Here is an 18,188-nt window from a genome sequence, read left to right on the forward strand (position 1 = left end):
CAGCTCGTTCTATGGGGATTTGGGGCTAATCCCTATAGTTCTTTGATAGGCATTCCTTGGCCTATATTACTTCCTCATAGGAAGAAAATGAATATTTGTTTCTAATTTTCTTTTTTCTTAGTTGCTCTCAACTAGACTTTTTTTCAGATATAATGCTTGCTGTGCAATAGTTTCAGCAGGCCTAACTGCTAGACCTACTAATAAAATTTTAGTTTTTCATGAAAAAACAAAACAAAACAAAACAAAAAAACAATTGTCCATGAAAGTAGGCTCCAAATAAGGTCATATTTGCAGGAATGCAAGCAAACCCTGCTTTGTGCGGTTCTGCTACACAAATGTCTGACACCGTGGTTTAGTTAAATAATATCCATGGCCTAACAACATGGCTCAGTTATTAGCTACTGTGGCATATTAACTGTAAGTACATAAACACACACTTAGCTTCTACATCTGCAGTCCATAACCACTACATGCATAACACTGTGAGTCATGATCAACAGCCACTCACTTCCCTACTTCCAAAGCCTGTGGTGGCTGGTCACTGCCCCTGCTATCCAGTTCACACGCAGATCTCAAAGCATGTGGTTGCGTTATTTCCTTGTCTCCCAGCGAAAAATCCATGTGGAATTTTACAGGCATGCATTCTTTAAAGACTGAGTTCATCAACAAAGACTAAAGGACAGCAAAGAAATGAAAAATGATAGCCAGAAATAAAACTGGAATTTGACATAATAAGAGTTAGAGAAGAAACAGCTGACCGTGGTGATGTTACTGCACCATCCAGTCTGGAGCCAGAAGAATTTAGCAGAGGTGAATTTATGGACATAAATATAATGATTGAAGATATCCCAGAAGTGACACCAACAAAAAGTCCATATCAAAGGAATTCTCAGAGAAATGTCTCAGGTATTTCATAATCTGTAGGCCAAAGGATATAATATTGGAAATGTATCCAAATTTCTAAAGTAGGACGACAGTTTGCCAAAAAGGCTAATTATTTATATTGCAAGATATACGATGAAAAGGCAGTGGCAAATCCTGTTCAACTGCTCTTGGGATTTTTTTTTACAAAGAAATAAAACATTTAAGTCTTTACATTTCCAATATTTTAAATTACACTAAAGGAAATTACACTAAATTACTACTAAATGAACACTAGTTTCACTAATTCTTACACTTAAATCTGACAAAGTTTTTCCTATTTTAACAGAAGTTCTTAAAGGTCACAGAATAGCTGTAATTTTCCTCACTGTTATTAAAATCATTTTGCCTGCTTTCAGCTTTCACGGGCATTCTTTCAGTCCTATACCATTGTGTAACGTAAGAAATGCCTCTCCTGTCATTTTATACTTAGCTTGAATGCAGAACTAGGAGTCTGAATCGGAATGCTCAGGAAGGTGAACAAAATATGGAAAGACCTTGAAAATAAATCATGAGAGAGGGTTTTGAATGGACTTGATGATATTTTTTTTCTGGAGAAGAAAGTCAAGAAGATTATCATAGCTGCACAAACTAAAAAAGCCATCACGTAGAAGTGACATTCTAGGGTATCCAAACTAGCTTCAGTAATGAAATATCCAGCAATTAGGCTTTCAGTTTCACCAACAGAAGGTTCTAACAATTAAAACTGCATAAAAATGGAATTCACTGACACAATGTAGTGAACTCCTCATAGTCACAAGTGCCAAGCAGAAGCTCAATGACCAGATGTCAGCGATATTAAGGCAAAAACCATTTCAGATGCAGGATGAAAGGGACAGTGCCATCCAGGGTTCAGCTCCAAACATACAATGGTGTTGCAAAATATGCTCAAAACTTCTCTGACACTTCTTTCTTCAAAAGGTCCCCTCCTTCCCTCATCTTCGAGATGGGCCAATTGAGTTACTTGTTGGAATAAAGTGCTCACCACACAGTGCGACTTCCAGGGCTGGTTCATAAAAAAGAGTGTCCACCTGGTTCTTTCATTCTTAGGTTGTTGGCTAAGGAGAAGCCTTTAGTCAGGTGGTAAGGACACTCAAGAGGCCCCCAGAGAAGCGTGGGTGGGAGGAAAGCACGGATTCCTGCCAACGGCCAACACTGGGTTGGTCATATGGATGAACTTGAATCTGAGAAGTGGATCCTTCAGCTCCATCAAACCTTCACAATGGGGCTGGGGATTTAGCTCAGTAGCACAGCACCTGCCTGGCAAGCGCAAGGTTGTGAGTTTGATTCCTGGTACCGGAAAAAAACAAACAAAAAAAAACCTTCATGACATCTTCACTGAGATATCCTGAGCCCAACCCACTCATCGAAACTTCTCTAGACTCCCTGGCCCACAGAAGTGGTGAGAATAACAAATTTATTGCTGTTTTAACACGCATACTCAAACCACAATTCCCAAAGCCTAGTTCCTATCAGTGAAGAATAAATGATTATCCAGTGGTATTCTGTTGGTCAGTTAGAAAGCAGAGGGCGTCTACAGTTAATCTGCTCTACTTTGCGTGGCTTTTCAGCCCACATTCACATCTACTACAAAAGATTGGTGCAGACATCACAAATGGCACTTCAGGCTCTCTTTAGCAAAAGAGAAATCTTCAACACATTCATCTTTCAGTTGCCAAAAGTCAGTGAAGCAAGGGGTGGGTTCTTCTACTCTGCATGGTGAAAGTATCACTTCTTTTTGTACTGCACCATCAGCTCAACCGAACTTAAAGGTCCATTTCTATGTAACGTTTTCCTGATATCTCACTTGGATTTCTCCCTCGGTACCTCAAAGTCAACATATCTAAGACAGAATTTATGATCATCTTTCTGAAGCTAATCCCTGTTCAGGGTTTTCTATGCTAGACAGTTGCATTAGGAAGAGGAGATATTTATACAATGGAGTACTACTCAGCTATAAAGAAAGATAAACTCAAGGCTTTTATAGGTAAATGGATGCAACTAGAGACCATACTCAATAGTAAAATAAATCAGACCCACATGTGTAAACATCATATTGTCTCCCTGGTATAAGAAATTGGAAGAGTAAAGAAGATCCAGAATCTACAATAGATATTGTGAAAGAGAAAGAAACTGCCCAAAAAGAAAGAACAACTGTGATGGGGGAAAGGAGAAAAGAAGAAAGGGAAAAGAAAAAAATGTATATATACACAAACAATATAGCTAAGATAGTTTTACTACTAATTTCTTTTAGTTCATTGAAGGGAACAATTTATGCATATATTGTTTAATCAATCTTGCATGCCTATATCTGGTAATCTGAGCAACTACTTTGAAGATAATAATAGGGAATTTATTAGTCATTGTTATTTCCCATTATTTTGTTTTGCAATTCTATATCTATATGTTTTTGCAATTCTATATGTTTTTATTTTTTCTTCTTTAAAATAAAATTTTTAAAAAATGCTCTGGTAGGACTGAACTGTATTTTTGAGTAATGGAAACATCTGCTTTTACTGTCTTCTCTGGTTCTACAGTTTGTTTAACATGTTCCCACCAGCTTGAACCACTGGTGCAATAACATGTACGACTGTCCCACCAGGGGCTTGTACCACAGGTGGGACAAATGGATCTAATCACTTTTATCAGTCTTTTTACTATAAAATTAATTTTTAAAAAACCACCTGATGGGACAATCATGCATGTATCACAGGTAGTTCAGCCTGGGCACCAGTGAGACATACTAATTATGGCTTTGTTGTGAATGTGCTAATTTCAAAATGATCTCTGATTTATAGAAAAAAAATCATGTCTTGCTGGTTTAACCATAACAAAATAAAGTTTCACTACTGGCATTCTGCACTTTATTTTTTATCATTTTTCTTTTGAGACAGCGTCTTGCTATGTAGTTCAGCCTGGGCTTGAACTCACTATGTAGCCCAGGCTAGCCTCAAACTTCTCAGCCTCCCAAGTGCTGGGATTACAGGCGTGCGCACCACCACACCCAGCTGGCAACCTGCACTTTAAAACAAAAACACTTACTGTGAGATTTCCCCTGGCAATGAATTTCTGAAATAAAGTAGTAAAATGATTATTAAAAGGGCTGAAACCCATTCTAAGCTTTGGCACATGTATGTTTGCTAATGCTTTGGCAACCATTCAGATTAAATACTGTATTTGCCAATGGACAAAGTGGCATGTTTATGTAACTTCTGAAATGCCCCTGGGTGAAGGTAAGCATTGTACAACATGGGAAGGCTGAAAAACACTGAAGATCACAGGAGTATCGGCACAAATGAATTCTGAATGAGTAGCTTGAGAGTGTACATACAAAAATTGGTTGAAACCTAAAGATCCACAAAAGCTTTAGCAGAAGATTTGAAGACTAGAGGACAGTTGAGAGTATTATCACCCTGGAAAGCTACAAGTGTAAACATCTGTATAAAATTCTCTGACTAACGTAAGCATTGGGGGAATGAAATGAATGTAACTTATCTTATTACAACTGAAAGTGTTCATTATATGAGAAATAAGGATAAACATTTAATATCTCAAGAAGGTTGTCTATCAGAATACTCTATTTCCTTAGCTTCCACCCATGTCAAAACCCAACCCAATCTGATTGCCACCCTCTCTCTTCACTAAAATAAGCTTCCTAGATCACCAATTACCTGGAGTTGCTAAATTCATTGGTCACATTTCCAACATTCTTTTTATGGCTACTTTTTCATCAGATGTTACTTTCGCCCTATCCTTCCCTCTTGAAGTAGCCCCATCACTTGCGGGTCATGGCCACACCTACCGAGAGTCTTCCTCTGACCTTCAGGTTGCCCTTCTCATTCCATTCCTTCTCTTCTACTTCAAACCTGACCACAGGGGTTAACCCTTTTTTTTCTGTTCTCTTCTCAGCCCTTGCTTTACATCTGATGTCTTCCTCTAAGGGACCTCCTCCAAGCCCAGGCCCTTTAAGCCAACACATTTGCTGAATCTCTACGCGGATGTCACAAGAGCACGTGAACCTGGTATGGCCCTGGGGCTGCCCTGCCTAGCCAGACCTCTTCTACTCCCTAGCTCAGTGCTAGCCACCACTTCCATCCAGTCATCTCGGGCCCAAAATCCAAGGGAAATTTCTCCATTTTCCTTCACATTCATTTGTCAGCAAATCCCTTTGACCTTGACTCTTCTTGTGTCACACATCTTCCCACTTCTCTTCATCACACCTACCCCTTTCACGGTCCACTGCAATCACCATCTAACTTATCTCTCCCAGCAAATATTCTTGCCCTCGTCTAAGTCTGATTACCACTCCACAGTTATCTTTAATATATCTCAAAAGGGAAAATCCAATCTATTATCATATCAACAGCCTTCACTGGGTTTCCATTTCCCTTGTGTAGAGGTCAGGGATCTGTAGGAGAAAGGCTACAATATAGATCTCATTAGACCCTCTGGCAAATCCTGACTAGAAAGAGTTAGAACTTTGCTGGAGGGAGTAATTAAGGGGACAAGCGGGAGAGAATTCCACCACGTACCCAAGTTAGCTGCCCCTCCTCACCTCCAGTAAAATGCAAAGGAGACAAAAGGAGAAAGGGGCTATATAACAGAAAATCCTTATTTAGTATATAAAAATGTCTATTCACACACACACATATTCTCTATGCTACTGTACTAGATATACACGCATCCCCTCAACTAATCAGTAACTCGAACTTCTTAAGGTATGTAAGGTCCCTCTTAACCAACCTACAAATGCCAGAGATAAGCAGGCAAGAGAAAATTAAATAAAGCCCACCTAGGAATGTGCATGTAAGCGATGGTGCCCAGGTTCGGGTCTTGGGTCCTGCGGCAACCAATCAGGTTGTGAAAAGCTCCAGAGAAAAGGGTTCCTGCCACTTGATAAAGGAGGCTGAAGGCAAAGGCTCATAGGTCTCTACTGTTCTGGTGCCTCCTACTCTTTGGGGTAGCTATCTTCTCCCTTTTTTCCCTTTTCCAAATGAAATGTTTTCTCTTTTAAACTTTGCTCCTTTAATTCGTTAGTGCTGCCAAGTTTACAGTCCTAGTTGGCTGCAAGGCAGTGGTGCAGTGCACAATCCCCAGGCATGACACTTGGAATAAAGGGCAAGATCAACAATAAAAACCAGCGGGACCATCACTTTTGACTCTGGCCTCATCTGTTTCTCCATCCTTCGCCTCACAGTCTCTGGCTCCTTCTGCCTCTAGTCTTCGTAATAGTCCTTCTCCATCCCTCTCATTTCTTTCTCTTTAACCTTCAAACACAGCTCAACTACCACTTCATTAGGATGTATTCTTGAGGGATCTCATCAAAATAAGCCAAGTTCTCTGATTTATATCTGCATAACACTCTGCACGCTTTTCCTTCTTAGAAATTATACACTTGTCCATTCATTTGAATATTGATTCTGAGGGCCATTAAGGTAGAGACTGCATCTCTTTTGCTCCCTATTTTATCCTAACACCCACAAGTCCTTGCTCTTCAACAGCAATTATCAGCTTTTAAGAACACCAAGCACAACAGCTCCACAGGGCCATTGAGTCCAGCTCTGCTGGAACATGGAGAGCTACAAATGCCCCCACTGAGCAGTGTACCCTGAGTGACTCCTGTGTTTGATACTTCAAAAAAGGGCTTAACATTGCATGAGACAACTCTACATGCACAAAAGGAAAAGCACTTCTGTGTTGAACAGTGCAGGGCAAAAAAATCTGCCCCCATTGCGAGAGAAGTACTAACAATGTTTCTTCCTGTGACTGCAAACACCTTGACTAAAACCAGCTGAGAAAGTTGATTGACTGTTTCTTGTCTACTCTGTACATACCCTAACAACCCATTCTGTTCATTCTCTTGTTAAAAAGCATCTATTGAAGGCTAGTTTTGTGCAAAAGTACTATGCAAATTACTATTAAGAACAGGAGATGAATAACAAGAACTATTGTTTATGGAGAAGCTACTATGTTCCAGGACTATACATTATAAGTGGCAATTTGCAAACCACATTCCAATTACCATTTTAGAAAGAAGCAAACCCTTAACCACAATACAAAACTAAAGGTGGTCAAGCAGGCCTTTATAATTGACATTATTCCAGGTCCTTAACAGAGGCTTAATTAAAAGCATTTGAGAACTTTATGAGGTCTCTGAGTCATAATTAAAACCCACTCCTCCAGGGTTCTTAATTATTCACCAGGACATGAAACCAGGTAGTTTCCAGTGGCCAAATACATGGTTATCAAGCATGGAGACTTGAAAAACCTAGAGTTCTTATTCAAACAACTGGTTATATGGAAGGTATTTTTAGCCACTGTACATTTGACTGGGTCCTAAAGTGAACTTTTCCAATTTGGCTAACCTCAGGAAAAAGAAATCTAAGCATCATTTACCCAACAAATATTCACGTGAGTGCCTACCAAGTGCTAATGTTGTGGATACAAACGTGATAAAGTCAAGGAGCTACCTTCATGCTTAGGTTATGGGGGAGATTCATGCAATCAAGCAGGAGTTGGAGTTATAATGAGGTGCTCAGTACAAAAGCAGGCACAAAGAAGGGATTGCTGGTGTCAGCAATGACCTCACTGAAGAACTAACACTAAACTTAAGTCCTGAAAGATACATTCGTGAAGCAGATGGAAGTGGTGAAAAACTGCACAAAGACACCAAGCCAAGTACAATATGGAATGTTCAGCAGCATACAAGGCCAGGCCACACTGATCCCACGGCAAGGGAACAGGGAGGCATAAAACATTTCAATAAGTCATTTTTCAAAACCTGTGCATGAAATATTCATGGAGGCATTGCCGACAGCAGCTAAAACCTGGCAATGACTCAAATGCCCATCAGCTGAAGAGGGGATAAGCACAGTATGGTCCATCCAAACAGTGCAACCGTATTCAGCCATAAAGTGGATGAATTCTGACATACGCCATGACTTGCATGAACCTTGAAAATAAGGGAAGTACAAAAAAATCTAGGCACAAAGGTCATGTGTTTTGTACTGGTACATTTATGTGGAAAATCCAAAGTACGCAAATCTATCTAGAGAGAAAGAAGATTAGTAGTTGTCAGGGAGCTGAAGGAAGGGATGGAGAGTATGACCTGGAAGGGCAGTGAGTTTCCTTCGGACTGAGGAACGTATTCTGGACATAGATAGTGGGTGGAGGTAACAGTGGTACCGCACTACGAATATAATAAATGACACTGAACTTCACATTTTAAAATGATGAATTTTATGGTACATGTATTTTACCATAATGAAGAAAACACAAATTTTAAAATAAAATAAATTGGTTTAACATTATAAAATCAAGACAAAACAAGCAAACAAAACAAGGCAAAGATTTTAAGATTATGCTGGGCATGGAGGTACATGCCTATAATTCCAGCACTCTGCAGGTTAACGCTGGAGGACTGCCACAAGTTTGAGTCCAGACTGGACTATGTAGGGAGCTGAATCCCAGCCTGAACTCTACAGTAAGACCTATCTCAAAAACAAAATAAAATAAAATGAAATTTAAAAATTAAAATTATTCTCCACTCCTCATCTATAAAAAGTAAGTATCTACAAAAGGCTGTGGGTATGGGGTGTGGTCACATGTCATATACACTTTTTCTTTTCACTTAAGCTGTTGGGGGAATTCTAGGACTTTAAAATTCTTATGTCTTTATATGCAGGCCTAAAACTCGCTTCAAATTAGGATTACCTTGCTTAAGCCACCAAATATTTTTTTTTAAACCTATGAATCAATACTCTGTCAATAAACTGAGATTCATAGAGCAGAGTTTTATAAGATGGGTTTGTTGAGGAAGTTTCATTCTGTCAAAAGAATTTTTTTAAAATTCAATATTAAACAAAAAAGAGAAAAAGCATTGTGACCATAGCAACAGATCTTACATGGAAGCCATTTGAGCAAAAACAGAAGCCATGATATGAGGGGCATGTATGGTGAAATGGCTTCAGTTGATGTGTGAGGAAAGAATGCACAGGGAGAAAACGGCACTTCTCAGAGATACCAATTTCAATAGTCAAAATGGATCTTTTAAAAATCTCAACTACAAGCTGCAATTTAGGTAGTTATATCCTTTTGAGTTAATACGTAAATGTGGTTGTTACAGTTTTGATCTGGAATATCTTCCAAAGACACAAGTAGTAGTCACAGGAAGCTTGGTCCACATGGTAGTACTGGGAGGTGGTGGGTATTTTAGAAGGTGAGGCCCAACTGGAGGAAGTAGCTCACTGGGAGTGCCCTTGAAGGGGATATTTTATCCTCTGCTCTTGGTTCTTTCCCTTTTGAGGTGAGTATCCTTTTCTGCCGAACACTCCTGCTGCTAGGATGTGCTGGTCCAGGCCCCAAACAATGAAGCCAGCTGACCATGGACTGAAACCTCTGAAATCGTAAGCTAAAATCCACCTTTCCTCCTTTGATTTGGTTTTTCTTTGGTATTTTGTCACAGTGATAGAAAGGCAGACCAACAATAAAGTCAACTGGACAATGCTTTCACTAAGAAAAAGGGAAAGGTTTTTGGAAGCTAAGATATGCAGTCAAAGATGTGCCTGGAGCAGAAACCTTTGAGAGATGCTCTTATATTTACTGCTTAATCTTAGAAAATGCATCAGATGAGATGAATCTATTATTAGTCTTTGGAATTAAATCTCTATCAACAATTTGAGTAGGGACAGTTATTTGTAAACCTACTGTTTGACTACCTCAAAACCAAAAGATACATGACAGCTTTAGGAACAAGAAAAGTCACTCAATTTATTATCACTAGGTATGCAAATTTATTATCACTAGGTATGCACTGCAGAGTTAGAATCAACACTCTGAGCCTCAGTTTCCTTGTCTATAAAGTAAGGAAAACCATTTCACCTCAGAAAGTAGTCATGAGGACTACTGAGATAATATATGCAAGCATGCAGAACACAGCCCAGCACATAACAGGTGTTCAGTGAAAGTTCAATATTATTATTGTCAATATAATCAATTTTGTCACCAATATGCCTTGTATCTGTGAGTTCATAATCAATTGTTGTCAGCAAGAAGCCAAACACAATGTATGAACTGCACACAAAATTCATTACCTTTAAAACATGTTATAACATTTTAATGCACAACTGCTTACTGTGGAGATATGCTAATATTTTAATTGATCTTAATTATGCCACAAAAGTATTACAGAACTCAACAAAAAATAACAATTTGTATTGAGTGCCCAGTTGAAAATTTACCTTTCACTTTTAGCATCCCAGAGGCACTAGGAAAGAATGACACATTGCGCTTCTTCCTATAGGTGAAGCCAAATTTAAGGCCAGTGTGACCTCAGAGGTCTGTGTAAGTTGTCGCAGAACAAGCTGAGCATGGGATGTGGATGGCCACTGAACTGGCCTTGGGAAGGTCCTGTCCTGCCTGGACAGGTCAAGCAGCATTGGCAGACAGACAACTGACTGAGGTCAGCACCTTAGTGAAGATTGTATGGCCACAAAGAACAAGGGCAGCCGTGGCCACCATGGACTTGGGGATAAGGGAATTTCCCCATTTAAGAACTAGACAACTGGGGGCTGGGGATTTAGCTCAGCAGCACAGCGCCTGCCTGGCAAGCGTGAGGTCATAAGTTCAATTCCCGGTACTGGAAAAAAAAACAAAAAAACAAAACAAAACAAAAAAAGAACTAGACAATTGGAAGATGCCTGTTCAGAACCAAAGCAAAGCTCCACAATGGCACTAGCTTTATCTTATTCACAGCCTTAGCCTCAAAACAAGAAGAACACCTGGGATCCAGCACTCAACCAATATCTGGGAATGAATGATGCTGGGAACTGAGACATCAAAATAGCTTTACTGATGAGAGCAGGAAACAGCATTGAAGGAAAGGACCAAGCAAAGAGACAGCTCAGGTTCAGTGGGTAAAGAACCAGGAAGTGAATAATACGGGGAGAAGGTCTTGGACATGGCTACAGAAGGAAAGATGATTTCCTGTCTGGGACTCAAGGGCACAAGACTGATAGAGAAAACTATATGCTTATGAGGCTGAAATGGCCCCCGGGGTGATTAAATCAAATGGAGGAAGGTGATAAATGTTAAAGAGGAAACAGATCTAGACTCAAATCCCAACTCTATTCTTTTCAACTGTCTCCCTTTGGACAAGCCGCTTAATTTCACTGCTTTGCGTTCACTGTCATTGTATCCACCGATGTAGCTAATTTAAATGTACAACCCTTTGCCCTGAGCACTTAGCTTTAAATAGGAAATCCATATCTTCTGCAGTTGGAACGTATTGCTTATAACTGAGGCAGTGGCCACAGAACTCAGTTCTTTTGTACAATGAACATGTAGCATACAGCAGGTACTCAATATTTGTAAAATACATGGTTAAAACTATAATATATTTATGTACAGACAAATGCAAGAAAGTGATTTCCAGTTCCTATGTTTTCATTAAAAAATCATTTAAAAAGTAATACTGTTTTCAAACCAAAGTGGATTTAATCAACAGAACAAATTAACTTGTGAACATCTAATTTTGTGCAATAAAAATCACTCAACACCAGACTCAATTTCATGCAATATTGTACTTTCTAAGATATACATAAATACATTAAAGAAACATTCTTAGTAAAGGTAAGGCAAACAGTTACTGTACTTTTTCAGAGAGTTCATTCATTTTAATAAATACTAAATACCTATCCTATTTGCAAGAGCCTGTGTTTTCCAGGAAGTAGTAGCTATTTCTACATTTTTATATGTGAATAGGAGCCTACAAACAATTTGAATGAAAATTGCACAAACAAGGTATATAGTCAGCAAATGTACGTACGTGTAAGAAAAAAGACAATAAAAGAGATGTCAACAAGAGGGACAGATCACTGTGGAATACAGAAGTAATAAAAGGAGTTTAGGATGATACTTGAATTGGTCTTAAAGAATGTCTTCAGTACAAGCAAAACTGAAGACAATACAAATGGTTCAGAGTCAGCACACCTTCCACGTTAATATGTTCTCAACCTCATGGACTGGGTAAGTCATAAAGAATAGAGGATTACATCAGCTCAGAGATCTGGTCCAAGGTCAAGGGCCACAGCGACATGGCCTTGGGGGCAGAGTCCTGAGGCAGAGCAGGACATCGCACAGCAAGAGGTATGTACGTGCTTATCATGTCTCTCCCTCTTCTTATAAAGCCACCAGTGTTCATTTGGGGGTTCCAGTCTGATGACCTAAGGATATCAAATCCTAATCACACTATAAAGGCCTCACTTCACGATCAGACTAAGTCTCCACCCTCTTCATATCTCACAGTGGGGATTAAATTTCAACATGTGAAACCTTGAATGTGGAGGCTCAGCTGCAGTAGGAAATCTGTCCAAGTAAGTGGTAGATTTGACTTCATATAGTCTGGCTTGATGTTAACTACCCTTAACCACTATGAGAATACTAGCTTGAAACATATGCAAAATTTTATGCGAAAACACAGGAAGTAGCAATTGATTCCAATTAAGGGATAATGGCCAGAAAAGCTTTGAGGAAAAGGGGACATCAGCAGTGGGCCTGAAGGGAAGCAACACTTTATTTTGATAGACACGGGTCAAATGGAAAGTGTACGGAAAGGACAGCTCTTCCAACCTAGGAGACTGGTGCTAACAACGTGGAGACATAAAAGGACTGATGTGGTAGGAAAGAGCGAAAAGTTTGAATGGACTGTCCCTCTGCTCATGACCTCACGTGGTAAGTCAGTCAGGGCAACCCTATTTTCATTTGCCAGAGAGATATGAAATAGAAGGAGGGAGCAGAAAACAGGTTAGGTCCAACCAACATCTAGAATGTTTTTCAAAGATATTTGGACCTTAGTGCCAACAGTGAGCTGCAGAAGAGGAGGTACATGATACTAACCGTGCTCCAAGAAAATACCTGTTGGGAATGTGGAGGAAACATGAGCATGGGGGAAGAGCGTCCCTGTCATCTTTACTCTGAGAAACCATGAAGGGCTGGGCATGGCAGTTCCACATGCAGGTAAGCTGCTCCAAGGTGTCAGAGACTGCATTAGCATCTCTGAAATCCTCACAACCTATTCCTCATAGCTCCCAAAAGTGGCAGTGGGAGCTTCGGTATTCTGTCTTCACACTAAAGGACCTAAGAAAGGCACGGCCTCCCACAGCCTGGAAGTGTCCGAGCAGACCTCCTCTGCTCCAGAAAGTCACCACTGGCCACCCTTTGCTACCAAAGATGATTCCTTCACTGTTTCCCTTTGCCAGACATTCTCTCCATCTGAACGGTTCTGTGTCTCCCTTTCCTGCCTGCTTGGGAGTGTGAGGATCCACCTTTCTGCCAAGCTCAAGAACTCAGAATATCCTCTTGTCCCTGAGAAGAAAACTAGGCTAAGCCATCCCTTCTGAGGCTGGCAATATAGAAACCCGTGAAAATAAGCATGTGGTGAGTGTAGGGTTATCATGACCGACCTACACCACAACGTATCCATGAACCAAACACCTCCGAAGCTGAACAAAGTCAGGATGTATTAATAAAGAAAAGGTCAGGGCTGTAGAGCAGATAACCAATCATGTTTGCCGTGAATATTCTGAACAAAGAAATCAGGAACTCACAGGATGATCTCGTGATACTTGGGCCTGAATGCATCTTTGTACGAAAGCCAACTTCCTCTTTCAGCAGTCTCAGAAGGGATGGCTTAGCCCAATTTCTCTCCCTGAGACCAGGAGGATATTCTGAGTTTTTGAGCTTGGCAGGAAGATGGATCCTCACCCTTCCAAGCAGAAGGAAAAGATGACACAGAACCACTAAGTATTTGTGACTCAGCCTGAGAGAATTCCTGGCAAAGCAAGATGGTGAAGCAATTTCAGGTGAAAAATAACTTTTCCTCAGCGGCCTTGGGAACCGAAGCACACTAGCTCATTCTCTTTGCTGGGCCTCTTTAGCCCCTTTCTGTGCTCACATCCTAGCTTTTTCTCTACAGCTCAGCTCAATGTCTATTTCCTTCAAGAAGCCTCTCCTCTCACTGGCCAACCTGTGCCCAGGGTACTACGTTCGTTCACACACTTGGTCCGTACTGTTACCTACCCACATCTGTCTTGATGCTCATGCCTTCTAACTCTACAAACACAAGCAAGGTGACTTGCTCTAAACAGCTACAGATTCTGTCCACCTCTCTCTACCGCCATTGCTGATAATAACAGGAATGCCCACTGAACGTGCGCTACGCACGGGAATTACGGTGTACACTTCTTGATACACTGATACACTTGATACACTGATACACTACCCTAATCATTTTCTATATCAGGAAGCTGAGACATGGAAATGTTAGGTAACTTGACAAATTCACACAGGTAATGTGTGGTAGAAGTATGCTCAGTCATTTGTCTTCACTGACACACCACACACAGCCCCTCTCATGTAACTCACATTCCACCTCACTTAAACTACTGCAACAGGATCCAAGCTGACCTCCTGAATGGCCCTCAACTTACTTTCAATGCAGTCTTTATTCTAAGCGTAAAATGACCTTTAAAAATAACAAAAATATGATCATGGTACAACCCCTCCCCCGCTCCCCACGCCTACTCTTGCCCTGCCTACCTGTCCTGCCTTACCTTGTGCATCTGTCCCCTCAACCTCCCCTCTTTGGACTCTAGCCACCCTGACCTTTACTTCTTTCCTACCTCAGGACCTTTGCACAGGCTGTTTCCTCTACCTAGAACATCCCCTCTTCTTTGCATCCTGCTTGCCTTAACCTAACTAACTTCTACTCACCCTTCAAATCCTTACTTAAATGTCACTTCACCCTGGGCAAAACCTTCCTTTTACACCCAGACTAGTTCAAGTTCTGATAGGTCATGGCAGGTTCTGTCAATGTATCACTAAATTATCAATCTCACTGGGGCAGTTTTTGCACTTTGTTCATCAGAACTCATCTCCAGTGATGAACTCAGTATTTAGCTCGGGAATCAACCTGCTTTAATGAGAGCAACAAATCTTAGCTGCTTTGCTGAAGTGCAAGCTCTTTAAGGTCACAGACAGGCCTTAGGGAAGCATTGAAAGGAACATGACCTTTGGGTCCCTATTTCAGAATCCAGCTATAACACTATTATCTTTAGATGCTTGATTTCTCAGGCCTCGACTTTATCTGTCAGAGGGAAAGATGACACCGTGTAGACTTAAGAAAACACTGAAAATAACATGCCAGCAAACCTAGCTGCAAATGCTCCTTGTATCTTCCTCCCCAGGTGTATCTTTGCGTCCTCAGAGGTCTGGCAAGTCTCCCCACCTAGCTCATCCCAGGCCGCATCTTCCTTCTCTACCCTTGGCCTGCACGGATACCACCATGAAGAAATGTGCAAAAATGCTACAGTGGGCAAAAGGCTGAAGATTCGTAAGAGACAGAGGAAAAAGGGGGTGGAATGAACAGCGTTCAGGTTAAGTACACACCAAGGGCCTGGCATTTCCATATAACCAGTCATCTAATAGTCGATGAAAGGAAATCTGATTCTACAGCTGAGGAAACCGAGGCTCAGAGAGGTTAGGCGTCTCACCCATGGTCTCAGAGCAGCTAACTGGTAAAGACTCTTAAACCCAGGCTTCTATTTCTCCATAGAATGTACTCCTGCCAGCCAGCACACTACACCCAAAATAATTCTCTTCCTCACTCCTGCCTCTGTGGAAGTGTGCGTTCCAAGTCCCAAGGCATCTTGATGTAAATTTGAAGTCCACTTGGCTCTGGCGTATGTGAGAAGCCGCAGGGAACTCAGCAATATCTGAGCGCACAGTAGCTCAAGATTCATTAAATATCTGCAAATATCTGAATCGCACATGTTGAAGTCTTCATTTTTTTAAAAAAAAAAAGCTACATGCTGCTTAAGTAGAAAAATTAGCTATGAATTCAAAATGCCTAATACCACAATGTTGGCTGGAAGATTGTTTAAGTTCAGCTAATTTTGAATGAGCTTTAATTTAATGAACTAAGTAGAGTTACTAGCTTTCTGCGGGTCTAATGAATTTACAAAAAATGAGGGGTGAGGTCTAGAAGGCAGAAGGAGGACAGAGGAAATTGTGTCCCCTCTCACAGCTCGCCCCATCCCTCAAATTACCTATCGTGGTAACTCAGTGTGTAATTCTCCGACTACTTGTGTCTGAATCTCCTGGGACTAGTGCTGGGCTGCCACCCCCGGGCCCACTCCAGGCCCATGAATTCAGATTCTCTGAGGGTGGTGCCCAGGAATCAGCATTTTAACACACACCTGCAGAGGTTTCTGAATCATCCCAACATTCACCACAAGAACAGTTTTTGGAGCTTGGTAAGAATGTAAAGATCATAGCGATTCCACATATTTATTTATTTCAAGGGATATTATTTTTCCAACGTTAGAAACTTTACATAATAAACACATACTTTATCCCAGCAATCCCAAAGGTGAAACATTCCTTATTTCTACACGGGGAAATCTAATCTTGAAATGTATTAACACGTCATTCCCTTTAAATACAGTCAGGAATTGACTGCCTTGCCCCTGGGAAGGGAGCAGTCTCTAGCAAGTCATTGATTATGGATTTCCGCCTTAAATCTAACGCACCTAACTCATCTTTGTAATGGCTAGTTAATTTTATCGGTGAGGGAATGGCATGTTTTCTACATTTATAATCTCAGTACACTCCTTAGTTAGAAATGGACTGTCTGACTCAACCACGAACTGCATATTTGGGGTACTCTTTTATTCCTTTTCTGCACAAGCCCCACGAAAGGTAATTTTTTAGATAACTTACTTCCTTTTCTTACTCTTCAAGCTCCTGTCAAAGCCAGTTCCCAAACCCTGCTACCCTATCCATGAGAATCCCAGGCATAAGAAACTGATTTTTTAAAAGAAATCTAGATGTTGATCAGCTGCTGTGCTAGACTGTCACCTCCAATCTTTCACCTGGTAAGCAGCCTCTATGGCCTCCTGGGACCCACCCCAAATTTGAGTTCCCTGAAACTTTCAGGCTATGTCCCCCGCAAGGATGCCCCAGTCTCAGGACCCGGTAATCACAGCATCAGGTGAGCACTGAGAGTTGTATCACCTTGGAAACACGACAGCAGGCCTCCCACATATGCATGGAGAGATTATTTTTCTGAGCACCATATAAACAGGGTTTCTTTTTTTATCTCCAAATGTCAGAGAAGAGACACCATTCAAAACTGTCACTGACTCAGTAATATCTTTAGGTAAGAATAGTCTTCAACCTGACAGACAGTAAATTTGTGTGTTTTGCTAACCAAACTAAGAGTTGGGAACCGGTTCAAAAATATCCCATCCTCAGATTTGTTTTTCTTCCCCAAATGGAATAGCTTCACTTATTAAACTGGTCAGGGCTCACTGCTGTCACCACTTGCGTTTACAGAACAGTAAATATTAGATATCCAATTACTTTCGTCCTTTGTAAAAATTTCATTTTTAGAAAAAAAAAGTAGAGAAGATACATTCATAGAAGACATTTTGAATGTAAAAATGGAACTGCTTGCTTTGATGCAAATGGCTGTGTGTGTGAGAGAGACAGAGAGAGACAGACAGACAGACAGACAGACAGAGAGACAGAGAGACACGAGACAGAGAGACAGAGAGAATGAAATTTTTCTAGGCTACTGTTACTAGTCAATCAGTATACTGGCCCTGCTGAATGACCAAGTGCACGAAATCAGTTCTTTGCTTACCCTAGACCCTGAACAGACTAACCAACACCGATTCAATGATCCCTCCTCTGTCAGTGTTTTCACAAAAAATTCTACCGAATTTACGGAGCGCCCACTCCGTGCCAGGCTCCGCGCCGGCGGCAGAGGTGTAAAGTTGAATGAAGCTCGGCTCTGGTTCACTGCCAATCTCCCGAGACCGGGGAGCACATCCTCGCCTCCCTCTGACCCTGCAGCCCAGACGGCCGGCCGGCTGGCGATCAGGACTGGGCCGACTGCTCCCCCTGTCCGGGCTCTTCCCGGAAACTCCCAGGCCGGCCCGGGACCCGGAGCAGGGGTGTCCCCGCGTCCGCAGAGCCGGGCGCACAAGTCCAACTGGGGCGCCGCGCGCGGGCGCGGACAGAGCCGGGACTCCGCGGCCCGGCCGGTCCCCGCCACCGTCCCCGCGCACTCACTCTGCCGCCGTCGCTCACGCCCAGCAGGTGGTCCCGCAGCACCTCCATGGGGGAGGTCCAGGTGGCGTGGACGAAAGTCCCGCGGAAGACGTGGGCCAGCGGCGGCATCCGGGCGGCGCACATGTCGGGCTCGG

At 41.6% G+C, this 18,188-nt stretch overlaps 1 protein-coding gene across 1 annotated transcript in view; it reads right to left on the bottom strand.

Moving 5' to 3' along the window:
- The window catches only part of Gda (guanine deaminase), a gene marked incomplete in the record, with an annotated part of 67,026 nt that overhangs the window by 48,373 nt on the left and 465 nt on the right, over nt 1–18,188 (bottom strand). Inside the window, 1 exon segment of the mRNA XM_005388518.2 lies at nt 18,055–18,182. Coding sequence (XP_005388575.1) covers nt 18,055–18,177 — 123 coding nt within the window.

Source organism: Chinchilla lanigera, unplaced genomic scaffold, assembly GCF_000276665.1.
Source record: "Chinchilla lanigera isolate Chin_1 unplaced genomic scaffold, ChiLan1.0 scaffold00033, whole genome shotgun sequence".
NCBI classification, from domain to species: Eukaryota; Metazoa; Chordata; class Mammalia; order Rodentia; family Chinchillidae; genus Chinchilla; species Chinchilla lanigera.